The sequence below is a fragment of the Ooceraea biroi genome, chromosome 6, assembly GCF_003672135.1.
Source record: "Ooceraea biroi isolate clonal line C1 chromosome 6, Obir_v5.4, whole genome shotgun sequence".
In the NCBI taxonomy this organism is placed as follows: Eukaryota; Metazoa; Arthropoda; class Insecta; order Hymenoptera; family Formicidae; genus Ooceraea; species Ooceraea biroi.
The window spans coordinates 12,734,996-12,753,560 of NC_039511.1; the positions used below are offsets into that span (position 1 = coordinate 12,734,996).

Genomic DNA, 18,565 nt, shown 5'->3' on the forward strand with positions numbered 1-18,565 from the left:
AACTCGACAGGAACCAAGCCCTTAATCATAATGCTCTTATGGCGATAAGTTTCACGGTCCATCTGCCTCTAATATCCTGGAGGGAAGCCACCGGTTGCACCGTCGTCGGCTTCCCCTCGCGCGATCCCGTGTTTCCTTCCTTCCCGTGTTTCCTTCACGGCTGCTGGGTTCGATCCTCCCCTCACGACAAAAAATCTCCATACGAAGCTCGTCGCGAGCCTATGGGAATTCACATGCAAATTCCCACGCTGCGAAGGCAATGAATTAATACATCTTCAAGGTCTCAGCGTTGCTCTTCCATGACGAATCCCTCGATGTCCCTCTGGCTTCCTGGGCGGCGAGTTGCGTCGTCGAGTTCCAAGTTGCACGGAGAATGATGCGATCGGCCGACAGAGGGATTAGAGGCAACGACCTTTAACTCATCCTCTCCGGCTGCTCTCGTTGGCGAGTCAGCCGCGGACTTTCTCAGTTTACACCAGAGGTCAACCAGAGCTTCAGCGTGGCTCTCAGCCGTGACAGATCGAGCGGAAAGCCCACCGTTCTGCCGTTCTCTTTCCTACGGAACGGTTATCCTTTTTATACGCCGCGAACGACGATCCTCGTGCTGGATTCGATTAGAACATGAAGTGTAGTACATCTATACGCCTCGCCTCGACTTGATACGAATATTACAGCTCCGTTTTCGAAACCGTGTCGGGTTTATGGCGGCGAAGGTATCGAGGTTATCGGCGGACTATTAAAGTGAAATCACGGCTAATCGTAAATTCACACACGAGGAGAAAATCGGCAGTTTTCTCCGCGGAATTGAGACAATGTCTGGAAGGCAGGAACGATGCGTGGGAGAGGCTCGTTAAGGCGCGATCATCAGCATCGCCTCGGGATGATGTTAAATTAGACGCGAATTACCATGCACGGCGATCCGCGACGAGAAAAGTCTCGATGAGCAGCGGCCACCACTTCCTCGCGATAATTACCGTCTTATAATCCGCCAATTGTTTTGGCAAATTCGCGTGAAACTCACCGATCGCAAGCATGGTTTGTAAAAGCAGATTATGAGTGTCTCACGGAAATGCCAATTAGGACACAGACACCTGTCTACCTAAACGTAAATTTTCCACTCAATCCAGTTTTCAAAGTCTAACATCATTGGTACCGCGATTGGAATACATTGATGGGAAGGAATAATGTAAAATATCGAGATATATCATTAAGTCAACGGTAATGCTTGGCAATGCCAAGTTCTGCACGTGCCTGTACGATGGATCGCCGATTACTTATGATGATCTCATGGCTCGCAGCGATCGGATAAACGCCCTCGGATGTGAAATCCGCAGGCGGATTTAACGGTGAATACCATACGGCAATCTCGCATCGAGTTTACTCGCCCGATTCGGATCGCGGGCGGAGCAATTGCGAAATTTTCGGCAGCTCCGGCCGGAAGTTTCACGCATCGCGCGGATCCACGCCGCATCGTAAATCACCACGGGAAGAAGCGACTAAAAGTCGTGGGAGTTTACGCCGCGCCGATAAACGGCGATCGTTTCCACCGTCGACAGACCGCCGCGGTTTACACATCGGCGGTTTGGTTTATCGCGTAAAACCGGTACTTTCGCGGATCGCTGGCGCATCGTGGGTGGTTTCGAAGAAGGCGATTGCAGGCAGATGTAAATTAATCTCGCCGCTGTCGCGCGTGCTTCAGCTCGCTGATATCGCGGCGATACCGCGAGGATTACGCTTGATCGACGCGTGTATTATCGATCATCCATTATCCAAGGAATGAATTCGATTACAGAGCCGTGGGCATCCCGTCTATTTTCCGTTACACTTGTTCACTCGGCGAGTGCCCCGCGCGAGATCGCTGCTCCGCGCCGAAACACGTACTTATACGTGTTCCTCGACCGCGCAATTAAGCGTGAGAGAAATTCTTGCGAGTGTGCTCTCGCTAATTGAATTCAATCGCGGGGGTCAGCCGTGCACTTCCTGTGATTAGGCGGACGATTTCGTGTCGTCGCGTGGGCAGACGACGCGGAGGATGAGGGGCACTGATCGGACGACAGTCACGTCGTCCTCGCGAGATGAACTTTGGCACTCGGCAATTAAATCATCTCGTCGTTCATGTAGTCATCGACTCGCTCGTTGAGGCGCCACGCCGCGCGAATTGCGCGTGGGTCGGCTACATCTACGAACTTTTCTCTGGGCGATCGTCCCTTTTTTTCATTCAACGATCCTCTGGTGCGTTTCATTCGTGGGCGGTAAGGTTGCCTCTATCGCAATCAGCGAGAAATTGTGAGGATAAACCGACTTCCGGTGATTAATGCGGAGGGCAAGTGCACTGCGAGAGTTTAATGACGAGTGTTTGTGAGGGACGCTATTATGCGTTTTCCACAAAGACGTGTGATTCGTATGCTAATAACGATATAGCTAATTTGCATGTTTAAGACAGCGACGTCTCAATCGGCGATAAAGCTTCATTCTTACTTAAGAAATTGTTATTATGTAACAAAGCATCTCGTTTCTAATAATTTTCGATTCGTAAGGATTGAAAAATTCGATCGACAGTTGCGAAAAAATGATTAGATTATTGTATATATCAAGTTATATAAATTAAACTTGATTAAAAAATACTCGAGGAACTTGCCACGATCATCAGTGCCGGAGAAACCATCAGTTGCGCTCTTATGGTGGATCGAAAACACCAAGGGCAACGATGTGGTTTCGCAACATTTGTTCCATTAAAGTCTAGAGACGGCTTTCGACTCCCAGGAGTAATACATGTACTGCAAACGAAGGGCTTCAGGGGACTCCTCGCTCTCATCCCTCGAAAAAGTCAGTCTCAGACCGAGGGCCGAAAGGACCATCGCGCCGTATGTAACCGAAGTCGCAATTTCGATCAAAAATATGAATCATCGGGCGTTTCGATCGATGCACACTAAACATAAAAAAAAAAATAGAAGCGGAGAAAAAGAAGTGATCGTAAATGTTCGAACGGAGAGACGTTGCATCGAGAGCTTTCTGCGACTTGCTTCTCCAGAAATAAATTTTTTTACCGTACGTTTATACATGGCATTTAGCTTCATGTTCAAACATCAATGTCTTCAGCTCGTTTTATTTTTAACAGCAATTTCGCGAGTGCAGTTGCACTCTTTCATTATTTCCAGTTTTGAACCGTGTTCAATCTCATTTCTGTATGAATCGAGAGGTATCGAACGTGCTAAGATGAGAACGTGCCGAGAGTGTGGCAACGAATCGACGAAAGCTCTCTGAATGAGGAGCCGCGCGAATCAGGGCGAGAAGAAGTCCAGAGACCGCCAGACAAATGTTTTCAAATTGAGAAACGGCTTCGCGCCGCGACGCTGTCTCACCGCTCACCCCATTAGAAGCACGGCGAATACACTTGAGTGCAGTAGAGCATCCATGGAGAAAAAGGAAGCCTTAAAAAGGCAGCCCCGATAAATCTCGAGAGGGGCTCTCTCCTATAACGCGTAGCATATCATGAAAAGGAAAACGCATCGTTAGAACGTCTCGCTGCGTAGTTGGAAGATTTATGCATAGAATATGCGTGAAGATCGTACCGACAACTATTCTCCGCGCACTTTTCTTCTAGGCTCAGGCAATTTACGTCGAATAAACCTCAAATATACGGCGTCAGGAGAATATTCAACTTCTCGCTGAAACTGGTTTACGCGAAGAATATTCATTGCGATACAAATTAATTAATGAAAAAACGGTTGCACGAGGAAAGGACGCTGAACAGAATTTACGTACATCTGACGATTAACTCGTGTTTTCGCGATTCAAATGGACATAAATCGATATGTATCGTGTATTCGATACATATCCGCGTTGCGAGAAGCAAGATATTTTCTGATTGATGGCAATTTATAAAGGTCCACGATCTGGCTTCTCACTCGAGAATCCATTACGTAGCGACAGTAACAGCGACGCAGCTAACGCTTAGTAAATGAGCTCCTCGAAAGCACTCGTGAAAGCTCTTCTCGCTTCTACTTTGGATCGCGTCTTCTGGAAACACTTCACTCGACGACAGATGTTCCCCAGTTACGCCGCTTTTTCGTATCGCGACCATGAAGATAAATCAGTAAAGATTTGCACTATACAATACGCTTTTTCATAAACAAATATATCAAGCGCGATCAAAGGAGATCATCTTGCGAGCACTAGTCGAAACAAGTAAAAATACCTACTCGAATCATCGTCGCGATTGATTCGAAGGCGAAAATAGGGGACTGATGAAACGCGGGTTCACTTATCGATGTTGTGTTAGTATAGTAATGGCGAGATGGTAGAATCAAATATTTAAGACTGTTTTAGTTACATGATGCGTGGTGTAGGCCGAAGCGAATGCGGATCTTGGAGCACATCGCGTCACGGCAGGCTGGCTTTTACGAATTTCCACGCAGCCGAGCACGTGGCGGATAGCCGCGCGAGTTTGCTTATGAACCCGCGCTATTAAGTTCACGGTGGCTGCTTCCGGTGCATGCAAGTACGAAACGCACGTGCTACATGGGGTGCTCACGCACCTTGCTTCCGTGAAGTTCCACTTTCACGCCGGTATCGCGAGATATGATCCCTTTACGAGACGGACAAGAGAAGAGTGCAAGGCTCGGGTATCGTCGTAGACTCGTGCGAGAACTGGCAGACCTCGTTCTGCTAATGTACACGATTATACTGCGATTGTTACCGGAAAGAACGAAATAAGGAATAACGCGTCTGCTGACGGATGTGCGAGTCGCCTCACACGAGTCATCGAAAGAAAATTTGATCCGCAGGAAAACGGGACTCGGCTATTGTTCCATCGATAACCACTTCCGCTCTCAAATCCGCTCGCTTCCGCTCTGGGCGCTCGCCGGCCGGAAGTTGCGGGCGATATCTGCCGAAAACCTTTCCTACGAGGATGTCACGAATCGATCAGCGATGACGGAAAACGCGTTTTTGTACTGATGACAACGTCACATAAAATAAGAGAATCTCAAATAAGTCGACGTTTCTCATCCTTGAGATATCTAGATTCCCAGGCGGTTTTTCTGTGTCGCGAATATGCCGTTCAACATCCGCGGCATTAAATTTGATCTCGATCGACTTCCGTATTAAAAAACTGTACTGAACAACATTTGTATTTATCTACACGGAAATCCTATCGCGATAAGATGCGATAAACCCCCGTTGGAGACCAACTCCGACGCGTTTATCAGGACACTCTCCGGTATTATCGTGAGAATTGCCGGCGAAAGGATGAATGGACGTTTCTGGGAAAAGGACCGTTTGGAGGCAGTATCCTGTGGACGGCCGTCGAACCCTTAAAATAGGCGGAGAATTCCTCGATTAAACGGTCCGACCAGCTGACAGGAATACTACGCGGAACCGTGAACCGCAAACCGGTTCGCGAAACGCTTGTGGGAACAAAGACGGGTTTCGTCCGCGGCTCTCTCTGACGTCACACGCGAAGCGGAAAGTGGGTGGATGGGTGTGTGGGGTTTGCCGAGTCAGTGAGGACGGTCAGTGATCGTCCCTCCGTAGGTTGAACCTTCCTCGACGAGGCTCGCGAACGGCTCGCGGGACTTGTCCATGCCGGAAGGAGGCCGCGGGAGACACGCGTAAACCGCAAGAAATTTCATTTCCAAGCAATTAGGAAAAATGACCGTGATCGAGAGATGATAGTAATTATCTTAATAGAATTATATTAGCTTTCTCTACGAATCCAGGTATAATTCTCATCATTAAATCGTTTATGTTGTCCATGAATCGATTAATTAATCGAGAACTTGTTCGGTCTTGCTGACTGAAAGAGTATGTCATATATGAATAATATCGATAAATCGGCGAGTTACTTATGCTAGATTGATAAAGCATGTCTATGACTACAGATCATGCAACGAACTGAATCACTGAATCACAGTTGGTGCATTGTTTGTATCTAACAAGCCAATTGCATTATGCAATTAACATTGCAGTAGCGTTTCGTCACGGCCAGCGGCTTAATGCGTCAACGATCGCTTTCGATGACTCAGATCGATCGAGGGAAAAAGAAAGGAGACCTTTCCTCGAACGAGCGAATCAACTTTGATCACATCGTGACGCCACTTTTCGACCGCAAGAAATTGTTCGGACGAAATCTTCAGGATTTCTTTTTTTATTTTATCGATGCTCAAGCAATATATCCTAATTATAGAGTTATAAAAAAGGAGAATAAAGCAAACTGGTTACAAGAGACCCAAAAATGAACGCGTTTGAACCATGGCTGTCGAGAAAGGAAAAAAGATCGACAGGGATGAGAAAGAGGCTGAGAATCTCTGCAATCGAGGAGCGAGTGATTCACCACACAGCAAAAAGACAGGCGAAAAGGAGAGAAGCAAAGGAAGAAGAGCAAAGAGTGATATCCCACAGAAGCATCATGGCGAGTTACTTTCTTCGTTTCGCCCGTTTCGCGATGATAATCGCGGCAAGAAACAAAGTGCTTCGCCCTACTGCAGAGTCTTCTTTTTATCTTCTGGTTCCTTTTTGTGTCAAATGTTCATGTGCCGTAATAAGTTACGCACCATAAGTGAAATACCTGATATATTTAACCAAGTTCTTCCAGTGGCAGTTTTCAAAGGATCGCAAAACACAGTGACGCTTTACGTTGCACAGTATTTTTAAATTTTATATTAGCCAAAAAGCCGATTTTTTAAAATGCCATTTTTAAATGCAATTTGCATAAAATTATTAGTCGATGTGTATAAATCACAGAAAATTAAAAGTTTGAGATATAATTTTATAATAAATACTATGAAATGACAATGTGTTACTTGTTAATTACTGTGAAAACGGATTATTTTTAAATTATATGAATTACGATTAAAAATTCGTAGACGCATGACAAAATATTTTTCGGTAGCGCACGTGTCCGCTCGTCCCTTTCATAAATCTTCAACGGATTCGGAGCTCCCCCAGAAAGGGCTCACGTTGCGTTGGTCCTTTGAAACCTTCCAATAAAGAAAAGTCGTTGACACGTAAAACTCATCATAGAGGAAAAAGCTCGTAATCTTTAATCTAAATTTCAATCGGCAACAATGCGATGCTTTGTATAAAAGTATTAATATAAAAGAACTGGAGGAAAAAGCTAAGTACTATAAATCTTGTCGTTTATACCACAGAAAGTAACACATTAAAGATCTTGACTATCAGATTACAGCAGAATGTAGATCAGTGAGAGCATAGATTCAACAGAGGCCTCTTCTTGTAGAGCCATAAAAGCGCTCTTTATTTCACGGATTGGTTCATTTATATCAATGTCATTAAATAAAAAATATTTTTACACAAATTCGAATGTATATGTATTTATGTATTATTTTAATTAAAAACGTTCATTTGTTTCTCAGTATTTTTATTTAGATGATCTTTTAATTTTCTATTGCAACTTATCAGCAAAGATACCAATCAACGATCATCGCTTTGACATCGCTGCCTTCATTTAGGTCGTTGCTATGACTGAAATTCATTGCAACAAAATGACGTGAAAGATGAAAGAGAAGTTGAGGAGAAGTTTCCACTTTACGAGAACTGCCGTTGACAATGCCGTGGAGGGAAAGATATCTGATGAGAACACCGAGCGGGATAGGAGGCGAGGCAGGACAACAAGCCAATGAGAAGCTATATCTTCCCGTTCTCGAGTCCCTCGTGGAATCCAGCGGATCGTCCATCGAAGGAAAAGTCGGTCAACGATACATAGCTCGGAATACAAGCTTGCTGCGAAATGAGCTTTTGTTGAATGGCGATGAAACAAACGCGATGATACTGAACGGCGCAGTGAAATCGGGACAAACCGAAGGAAATTACATTCCTTCAGGACCGGAGCTTTTTACAATTCATTCCTATTGTATTGCATCTCTGTATATTAATCATAGATCATAATATTATTGTAATGTAACTTCAATGAAATTCCTAATCGGAATTCTCTCTCTCTCTCTCTCTTGAACATTTTATTTCAGTTATGAGTTAAATATTTTTTTATTAACGATCAGTACGCGATTTGTGTTAATTCCTGGCTGGAGTACAAAATTTTCTATCGATGCTTCCAATTTAATCTACATAATATCGACAAAAATGACGAAAAGTATTACAATTCTGCTAAAAACCGCTCAATTCAAGACTTTCTCTAATCTAATGCTGTAAAAGTTCCTCTAGCTGGGGAAACTCCACATATGCGAAAAGTTGCAGGAAAAGCGATGCGTCAATAGAAATTATTGGGCTTGCGGCACAATAAACCGCCGACAGACCGCAGGAAGTAAAAGCCAAAATTGTTTCCCGGTCGTTGTATCGCCATTTTAGAGACGAGAAATTCATTTCTCGACGAAAGCTCGTCTCTCGCTGGGCTTTGGCCACAATATTCGTCCACGCGATCGATGAATCCAATTTTGTAGCGATCGTTCGAGTGCAGATCTTTGGCAAGAGTTTAGTTTGCGTATACAGGATGATCTGGAGTTACCAATTTCTACGTTCGACGCAACGTAAAGACAATTTTATTGAACCAGCCTATAAAAATCAAGATTTTCGAATAAGCAGATACATGAAGTCTCGGTAAAAACAATGTTCACGAATCTAATCAAATATATCCTACTCATTTCAACCTTCATACATTAGTAGACACATTCCCGAGTACCATTGTTGGTCGACGAAGAATTAGCCAGAGAAATTTCACGATACATCGCTTGCGAACCATCGGCAGTTGCATGGTCAGTCGAGCAGTGACCGGAAAACACGACAGAAAACAATGAGGAAGGGTTGGAGGTGTGGCTCACCTAGACCCATCTTGCGCTTGATCTTCTTGAGCATTTTCATCTTACTACGCAGAGTTATCAGGATGTTGTTGTCGCCGCTGTTGTCGTGCTGCGGCGGCGTGCTCGCCGGTGTTTTTGTATTTTTGCCGTGGTGATGATGGTGATGATGATGATGGTGGTGCTGATGATGGTGATGATGATACGGCTCGAAGGGCTGCTGCTGCTGTTGTTGCTGCTGCTGTTGCACGCTCGCGCCGGAACTGCCGACGTGGCCGCAGTGACAGGGTTGGCTGCTCTTGCTGCCCTTGACCGCGCACTCTCCGGACACCCCCATAAATGTGGCCGTGTTGCGTCCCGCGAGAGTCAGGCGCGAAAATTCGCGACGAGGTGTGCGAAGAGAAAAAGCGCGAGAGAAAGAGATATAAAGGGTGAGAAAGAAAGAGAACGACCGATCACGGAGTTTGAAGTGTGACGGATCCGATGATCTCACTGACTGACGATGATCGCACTTTCGGACACTGATCGTGAAGGTGAAATTATTTCCCCTGGTTCCTTCACACCACTGTTCGGTTGTTGTATCCAAGGTTATCCAAGTGAAGTTTCAACGCGAGGAAGTTCCGGAGGCGAGACGACGATCCAGGAGGCCAGAACTTATGCGCGGTTAATATCCGTCCTCGTTCTGACGTGAATGCAATTCGTTCCAGCGGCGTGTCTTAGGTACGTCCGATGGTCTAGATCACTAAAACTCCGAAATCCGGAGGAGAGGGAGGAAAAGAAGACTTGCGAAGACCGCGTGTCACGGGGACAAGTGGCGCGACCTGGCGTGGATCGCGGATCGCCTGCCGCGTCGAGCGTCCTGGGACAACTGACTGTTTTCTGTCGCGGAGCGCGATAGTATTGCAACGCGCGCGAGCCAACATCCAATGAGGCCGTGCGGATCCCCACCGGTCTCTCCAAAGTGGAGGCGCATGGCGGGGTGATCGGCACCTGGTGGACAGCTGCCCCTTACCTGGTTGCGAAGCACCCGGCCACCCCAACGTGCGAGAGCAGCCCGCCCGGGGTTAGATACATGAAGTGACCGCCGATTGGATGAGGAAACATCGACTTCTCTCCGTTAATTTTCATCTTTAGAGTCGATCCGTCAGCATCGGTTCACGCGATCCTCTCTTTCACGTAATTCTGTAGTTCCATCGATGTAGTTTTATCTCGTCGCGAAGCTGTTATTTGCATTAAATTATGATATGCATGAAAATTTAATTGAAATTGCACTCACTTTTTGTGTAGGTACAGCAGAGAATTGGAGTAATGTTTAATATTTGATAAAATATGAATAAATGGATGTATTGAAAGAAAACTGATGTCACGTTAATTTTATAATTCACCGATTCCCTTGGCCGAACCAGATAAATCTGCACGGTTCCGTTTTGGTGTTCGAGCTGAAGCCGCGCATCTCGAAGCATGTCGAGAGGAAGATCGTGTTTCCATGGGACACGAGATGCGCCTCTCATCCCATGACGATACAGAGACCGAGATCGTTGTGGGCTATAAATTATGCAATGATAATGAAAACGAGAAAAATGATATTCGTGGCTCGGCGTCACGCGCGAGAGGACTTTATACAGGTACCCATATACATTTTACGCCGTCACACGTGGATGACACGAAATTCGTTCAATCGTAATGGTTACAGCGTTTTCATTTAACTTTCATGCGGGCTCTTATAAAAATGACACAGAGATGTGGTTCATTACCAAGTTTTTAATAACGATTAAATTGACGACGGTCGCATCGCAGAAGAAAACGTGTAAAAGAAGTCAATTCTTTAGAGGAAGATGTACTACGAGTATTTACCTCTGCAAAACGAAATTCAATTCGCGTGGAAGGGACACCAAATCGACTTACGTGTAAAAAGAAATACAATTACGCTCGCGGGGAATTGGATTTATATCGAATTGACGAAATGAAATCGAAGTCTCACCGATACAATTCTGCGAGGAATTGATACGCTTTATTTCTCCTCTACATGTTCGTGCGCAAGTATAAATGTGTGTGTGTTTTTAATACAACAGCGTTAACAGCATAAATAAAACCCGTGGAACTTTATAAAATCTTTATAAAATTAATAAAATCAAAAGAGATTATTGCATCGCATAAAGAGAGGGCTATCCGAAGGGCATTGTCCAATTATGGTAGAATGCTGGCGCTACTAAGTATATGTTGGGATAGGCGCAACCCTTCATATCGATCAGCTCGTTCATATTTCTCGCCCCATTCGGGTTTTGTGTCGGTGCATCATGGCGCTAAATGACTTTTATTCTGCAACCCCATCATCGACAACTCGAATTTCGCACACTGCCAACAGGTTGTGGCATCCGCGCAAGGTGCACTCGATATATTATGCACCCTTGCGAAGTACGAACGCGATGCCGTTATGACAACCCGTATGAGAGCTGCTTGTTGCTTTATTTCTTCGCTGGCTCATCCGATCAATCCTTTCGTTTCGCCATAAGATAATTATCAGTAAACTAAAAAAAGCTTAAGATCACGAAAACGAGTCAAAGACGAAGAAAGGTCGAATAATAACTTTGATGGCGTATTCACTTCATCGATCATTGTCTTAGCAATCAGCCAGAAAGAGCGTGAAAGAGAGAGAAAGAGAAAGAAGTCAGACGTCAACTTGCAAAGCGCAAGTTATTAGGACTCCCTGAAGCTTTGAGACGGTACTTTCGCGTGGCGTATTAACGCCGAAAGTAAATCGGCGGGCACGCGAGAGTCAAACGAAACAGACGTGGGCATCTTCTACACGGACTGTTCTCGACGAAAAGGGATTTGTCACGGCACGCGGTTTCCACGCACCGTTCCTCCGTTCACGGCCGTGTGTGCGTGTCGCAGCACAGCCGTTTTATTCGTGCGCCCGTGCGTATGGTATATTCATGTGGTAGAATAGGAAACGGGCCAAGAGGCCTCGTGCATTCTTTCTCTCTGTCTCGCTGGATGGGAAATATGCCCACGGCACCGTGGCTGCGGCTTCCTTTCGCACATCCTTTTCGTCGGAACCGACGTCTCTCTTGCGTAACGATTACGCGCGGGAGTAATAACGGGCACCATTTGGCCGCCTAGCATCGAATTCATTCATCAAAGTTGCTTCGGCAGTCTTCCAAAAATCGAAATAAGCGACAGATAAACCAAGAATTATTACAAATTTAAGAACGGTTTGGTCAGATTGAAAAATTGCGATCCTTAAGCGTATAATCATTTTATGTAATTATATTAAAAGAAAATAATAATAAACATTTGGGCACGGTCTATGTATTTCGATATACGATGAACAATTTTATTTCGATAAACACACGCGCGTCTTTATATAGTTTTGATTTTATTCGGCCAGTGACGAGCGATTTAACGATTTAATTACGACTCAGTTCCGTAAGAGAGGATAATTATAAGACGCCAGAGAAGTCCAAAGGACTTCTTATAATGGCCCCTTCAATTAATTCCCCGCTCGTCTCATTATATTCCCGCTATACGTGGGCATGCACGTGAAAACTGTGCGGCATTGTTCCCTGCACGTGAACACGCAGCGCAGCACACGCGCACGCACGCGGCCCGTATGCGGTTATTTATATGCATGCGTGTCTGCGCGCGTACAGCGGCATGCGTTTCGCACGTCGGTGTATAATGATGATAATGCACCTCGTTGACCGCGCACGCATAGACGCGTGAATTTCAGGATGTGAATGTGAAAAGGGGCTTGAAAACAACGTTTTCGAAAAAAACTGATGTGCACGGAAAAAAAAGAATGTATTTTTCCTGTAACTCGCGGAAACGTACGATATGTGTTCCGTAATGCTACGTTTTTTATAAATTTTTGTTACGTTCAAATGATTCTACAATTGAATAAATAGGTAAGCGCATTTTATTCGATGTTCCGCCAAGAATTCTGCAGGATATTTTTGATATCAGAGATTTTTGGCGCCGACGAATCAATGCAATTCACGACGTGTTCTCGACGATTTCGCGGGCAAAGGCGAAACCACGCAAATCCGGTCGCAGCCTCGAGGAAACGGAGACACGCCTCGGTAGCTCACTCGCCGCGTCCACGGAACTTAAAATCCGACGAAACGTTTTGGAGAACGCTCAGGGAATTGCGTGGCGTGCAAGTTACTTGACGCTTAACGTTTAGATCCACCGTAAAAATTAAATGTTGTATTTCACAGACGCAAAACTCCTGCTCTCTGCGACGAAAAAGGACATTGTCCTTCCGAGATGTAAAGACACGTGGTTTCGCATTTAGCGTCTTAAATAAGATTGTATTCGAAGTTTCGAATTTCTTCTAGCAAACTAATAGTAAACTCGCTGAGGGACTCTCGATCGCATGGTTCCTTCTTCCCGCAGCATCAAAAACAGGGGGTTCGGTCCAGCATCTGTCTGCCACGTCGTCTCGACGCCGCGACGACTCCCCTTCGCAAACGACAGCGGAATCGCCCGGATCGCGCGCAGATGCGTTTCCTTACAGGGATTCCCAGAGACGAGGATGTCAGCGGCGACCAGTATGCATATAACATAATGTGAAATAGCGGAAGCAAGGTGGATGGCAGGAAGTCGGAGAGACTGGCGCGTGCGCGTACCGCTCCCTCACACTCGCTCGTGAAAATATAGGAGGCGGGGGCACTTTAGAAGTATATTGTCGGCTCGGATTACTATATGGCTCCCGAAGAGAAAGGGATACGTGGACGGATCCTCCAACGGTCGCTAAACGCCCCCGTGGCTCTCGATTTTTTCTGATCTCGATGCAGCTGATCCCGACGACGACCGTCACTAATCTCGAATTTCGATTTGTCTTCTAACGGACAATTTGATCAGCTACTGCAGTAACTTCCAGCGGAACGATTCGCAGTTACCGTTGTGTTATCCGGCATTCTTCCGGGTATTAAACTAAAATTTGTAACTGAAAAATGACAAGCGGAATAGTCGACAAACGTTATAACGTTATGTATAACGTTATTCGTCTAACGAATTAGATACAATAATTTGAGATTTCATAATTTTGTGCCTGGCTATGGACTACCTGAATGAGCGTAGTGTCAAATAATGAAACGCAGCGGCTGTCAAGGTGGCCTGGAGTCTCCGCTGCCTTGAGCAAGGAAGCGGAGATACGCTTGGCAACCCTCAGGCGGAATTGACTCTCGCGTCGAACCGGCAATGCGTCTGAAAGCAGTCCGTTCGGGTACGATAAATTTGGGGTATTACGCACGATCTCTCGTAAAAAGTATGCATGCAACGCTTTTCCTTGGAAATGTTTCAGTCCCATTCACAACTCGGCGTGTTCCCCTCGACAGTAACGAGTTTCCGGAGGAGCAACGAGTCAGCTTATTCAAAATTTGAGACAATCGAAGAAGATGTGGATCGCTTTCCTTTTTATCGTTTCTCCATTGCTCTGGGATACGAAATTAATTTTATAAATTAATATTGGGATTAATAAAATGAAAGAATATAACATTGAAATTATTATAGATGCGTGGGAGAGAAATCACATGGTGGATATATATTTAGAAATTTTGGAGCAGCATTTCTTCACGTGCTGACGCACGCGCGACGATGCTGTAGACATTAAAGCACAATATGCTTTGACATGCTGTGCGTTTCTAGCGGCACGGCACTGAAGACACGAATCTCTAGACCAAGTTGACCCCATTGTGCCACAATCATTCCATTATCACTCAATTTGCCGGTACACGATCGTGCATGTGTACGTGACGTTATAAAGAAAGCACGTTACTTTAATATTGTTGAGTGTCGCCGAGGAAAGTAGGAGCGATCGTCAATTGCATTTTATTTATATTTAACAATTTCGTTCATGAGTTATCTGGCAATAAATCCTATTTCGTCATAAGAATCGTTTTTCAATATTTATCACGTGCTCACTACACGCCAAATTAAATAATTCTAACGATAATTATCACCCTACGTTAGCGATTAGCGATATAGGAATATAATGCTCGACTATCGCGTTCGTCGATATTTGCGAGTTTCGCAAGAAGCATTAAACACGAAAACCCAGTGACTAGAACGTGACGAATATTGCATTTTATTTGCGGTACAATTAAATGTGACGGCAGCTGCATACGGGCGTTAGCCTCTGCCGCGTAATGATCCTTCAGCTGTTACCATATCATCCGAGAGAACGACGGAATGCCTGGTTTCTCGTTGCCGCGGACAAAACCTAGGTGCACCTGTCCTCTGCGATGCCAGGAAACTCTCGATGCCACGTGATAGCGCTTGCGGAAACGGTTTCTTCTTCGTATCGCCCCGGAATCGTCCCTTCATCGAACACTCGTTGATAAATTCCATTCGAGTGAATGGTCACCTATCTTATCTCTCAGCCGTTTTCTGAGAAGATGCGCGTTAGGACTCGAGCAGATACAAGAACCATCGCGCATAAAATTGGTAAAGCGGATCTTTTCCTCAGAGCGGCGTCATCATCTTGACGTAGAAGAGATTAGGAAGATAAGCGCGCGCTCAGAAGCCAGTTATAAATTAGACGTTGATAAATAAACGCGGATTACGGTGCTCGCGGTTGGCGGCGACGCGAAAAAGCAGAGCGAGAGTCTTGGAGCACTCAAAGTGTACCGAGGGCGGTTTGTCGAGCGAGTTTAAAAGGCGTTCACATAAATTAGAGTAAGTAAGCCGGGAGAAAAGCGCGCGAGATACGGACGTCTATTAAGGGACAATCACGGCGTAATCGGCTTTTTGGTAGCGACAAAGAAGACCATTATCTCGTTGCTCAAATAGACCGCTTATCGCCGCCGGCTGCGGACTGGATAGGCTGTGCTAAAAGTGATCTTCAGGACGCAACAGAACGCGATGATTTTTCGTGATTGTCCGTCGTTCATGTGTTTACTTATCACAGTCACTCACTTATCGGTATTTATCTCTAAGAATATTTTCTACTTGATAACTCCTCATTCATGCTTATACAGTCATAGTTATATGAGGAATATGCTTTTCTCTCAAAGCTGACATCACATGTGTACGCACAAACAGAATTTACTTCAATAAGATCATTTTACTGCACTTTTTACTGACAGTGAGCAACATTTGAGAAAGAAAGCAGATGCATTTATGTCTCCAAAAGACAATTCCTGAAAAGTACAAAGCTTTGTCTGTGTGCGATTCAAGTGACTGCATTCGTACTAATTCAATGGCACATGACAGCCTGGAAACGTCCACTCTTTTCGTCCGAAAAGAGTAACATGGTCATGTACGCCCACTTTGCGCCAGGAAGTCCGGATGCAGATCGCGTGATCGTGCACGCGATCATCAGCAACGTCTGCTCTAACAAAGTATAACATTCCGATAACCGCATGGAAAAGCAAGTACGCGCGTGCCTCGCGATAGTTACGCCACGAGTGAAACGGCATATGTAGCTTCGCTGTAGAGCGAACGATCCAGTGCACCTGGCCCCTCGCCCCCGCCCCGCACCGTGAGTGATGAGGAAAGTTCAACTCCATTTCAATATGATCGATAATAGATATAATTAAAAAATACACGAAAAAAAGTTTTCCTGAAATCTAACATTAACAGTGTAGATCGGTAAGATTAAAAGTCTTCTCTTTGCTCTTTTCCCATCGCTTTCGGTTTAGCCAAGCAAATCCTATGTTCTCAAATTGCACGATGTAGGAAACGACGAGTCTGAATTCTTTTCTTAAACTTTTGTTTTGCTTCTTTTCTCTACAGAAGATTTAATTCATTCACTATATGCATTCTGGCAGTTACGCAAAGCAGATGTTCGATCTTAAAAGATGAAGACCAACTTCCCTTCCTGAAAAAAATGCCGGGACGAAGAACAGGTGCTTGTAAAAAATCTCCTCTCAAAACTTAGAGCTGATCTTCGTGCGAGTAAGTCCGGCTTTACTACCCTCCGCCGCAATCTGTATTTTTAATCGGTGATTATATATTTGCAAATTACAAGGTAGGTTCTATTTAAAAGTACAACAAGCAACTTCCCTTTTTCTTTCTTTTCTTTCAAACTACCAACTTTCGAAATGAATGCGGTTTTTAGAAGCAAAGCTTCAAGAACAAGCTATTTTTATTTCTTGCAGCTGGTCCACAGTTCCACATATTGACGTTGTTGGTCTTTGTCATTGTCACGCAACGATGAGAAAACTCGTAGTCGCCTGTGAGCCAACGTGCCCACTCGATAATGGCTTCTTAAATCGCTTCGTATAGTCGGAAATCCTTTGTAGGAGCTTCACGTCCATCGAAAACCACAGGGCGTGAGTCGAAAGGACAAGACGCGCATCTTTGGTGGAAACGCAAGGATGCATCGAGCGACTATTCAAAAAGCATCTTTAGGAATTTCAGCACGTGCGGAAAAATTACCTCGTTGCGCGAAACGTCTTGGCAGGTCCATAAAGTATCCAAAATATCACGAATTTGCTTTCTACTATACTTATCGTAATTCGTTGTACATTATTCAGAGGATATTTAAGCCTCTAAAAGTCTCTAAAAGACAATATTCATGATTAACAGGAAACATGGATATTTTGCGGAGATCAATATGGAATTCTTAGCATTAAATTAAATATTACATAAAATGGGACGGTATCGAATGTATCCTTTGATATGGTGACCTTTATAACTGCTAGGCTGGCGGAACATTTCTGGAAACGACGCAACACATCTGACCTGTCCTCGATGTTAAAGCACCAAAGCAGGTAAAAAGACCTCACCTGAGAAACGTTCCTTCAGCTGATTCTTTGGACCATTCCTTTCAATACGTTCCCATTTAAGATGGGACTTCCTAAAGATTTAAATCTAGACCGCTAATTGTGATTATCAGGAACGCCAAACTCAAAGTACTTTTTCTTTTATGCTGGAATATATCCGTCGTAATAATCGTGTGCGTAAATTGACTCTCCTATCCGCGAGTGGATAATGCTAGCATTAACTAATTAGTTAATGCTAATTATTGATATTACAAATTAACATTATTATAATCATTATGTCTTACTGTTTCCGTGTATTACCGACCGTATCTAATCGCGTAAGCTCCTACACGCAAAACTTTCTAATTAAAACACCTTTTCGTCGCCCTGACGCGTTTTCTCGGGTGCTCGCGTCGCTTCCTTAATTATAAGCAAGCACTCGAAACGAATTGAGATCGCGTTTCCGCCGTTCTTCGATCCCTCACGGCTATTTTGCATGGAACTTTCTTCCCGCTGCTGCGCCAAGCGTGTTCCTTCGAAGCGGCTCGACAAAGGCCACTTGAAAAGGATGCGTGGCAGGTGCGTACGCGTGCCCGTCGTCCAATGGTGTTTGGCCGCTATACCATACGTGTGTATACGTCTTGCCAGGTACGAGGAGCACGCATAAGACGACAAGGAGAGGAGCGGCCAAGAAATGAGAGGGAAAGAAGGACCGTGATGCACCTTGCATCGGCCTCGATACCATTGACAGAATTCCCCTGCTTGAATTTCCTTGCGGATAAACGGCGTTTGGCGAAAAAAGGGAAACCCTCGCGAATTAATGGCATGCCCGATCGCGCCAGATCGCCGCGAAGATAAACGACGCGACGTCGTGTCGCAACTAACGAGCTGTGCGAATTCGTACTTTTTGCATACAAATTGAGGGCCGTTTTTGCATGCCTCGACATGCCTCTCAAAAAAAAGAATCATTCTGGGAACCATGAAATTTATATTTAGGTCCCATCTTTAACGCGCTCGTTTGCTACGCGTTTAGTGGTGGTGTCTAAGTCTGTTCATCTAGTTTGTTTAAAAATGATCCAACTA

The 18,565-nt window shown here is 44.9% G+C and overlaps 1 protein-coding gene across 2 annotated transcripts in view; it reads right to left on the reverse strand.

Moving 5' to 3' along the window:
• LOC105276170 (protein neuralized) overlaps nt 1–18,565 on the reverse strand; it is a 48,863-nt gene that overhangs the window by 16,854 nt on the left and 13,444 nt on the right. Inside the window, exon 1 of one of the 2 annotated variants that reach the window (XM_011333568.3) lies at nt 8,796–9,108. The exons of the other annotated variant lie outside the window; for it this stretch is intronic. Coding sequence (XP_011331870.1) covers nt 8,796–9,108 — 313 coding nt within the window. Of the gene's footprint in view, nt 1–8,795; nt 9,109–18,565 lie in introns of those variants that run through there. 2 annotated transcript variants of the gene reach the window in all.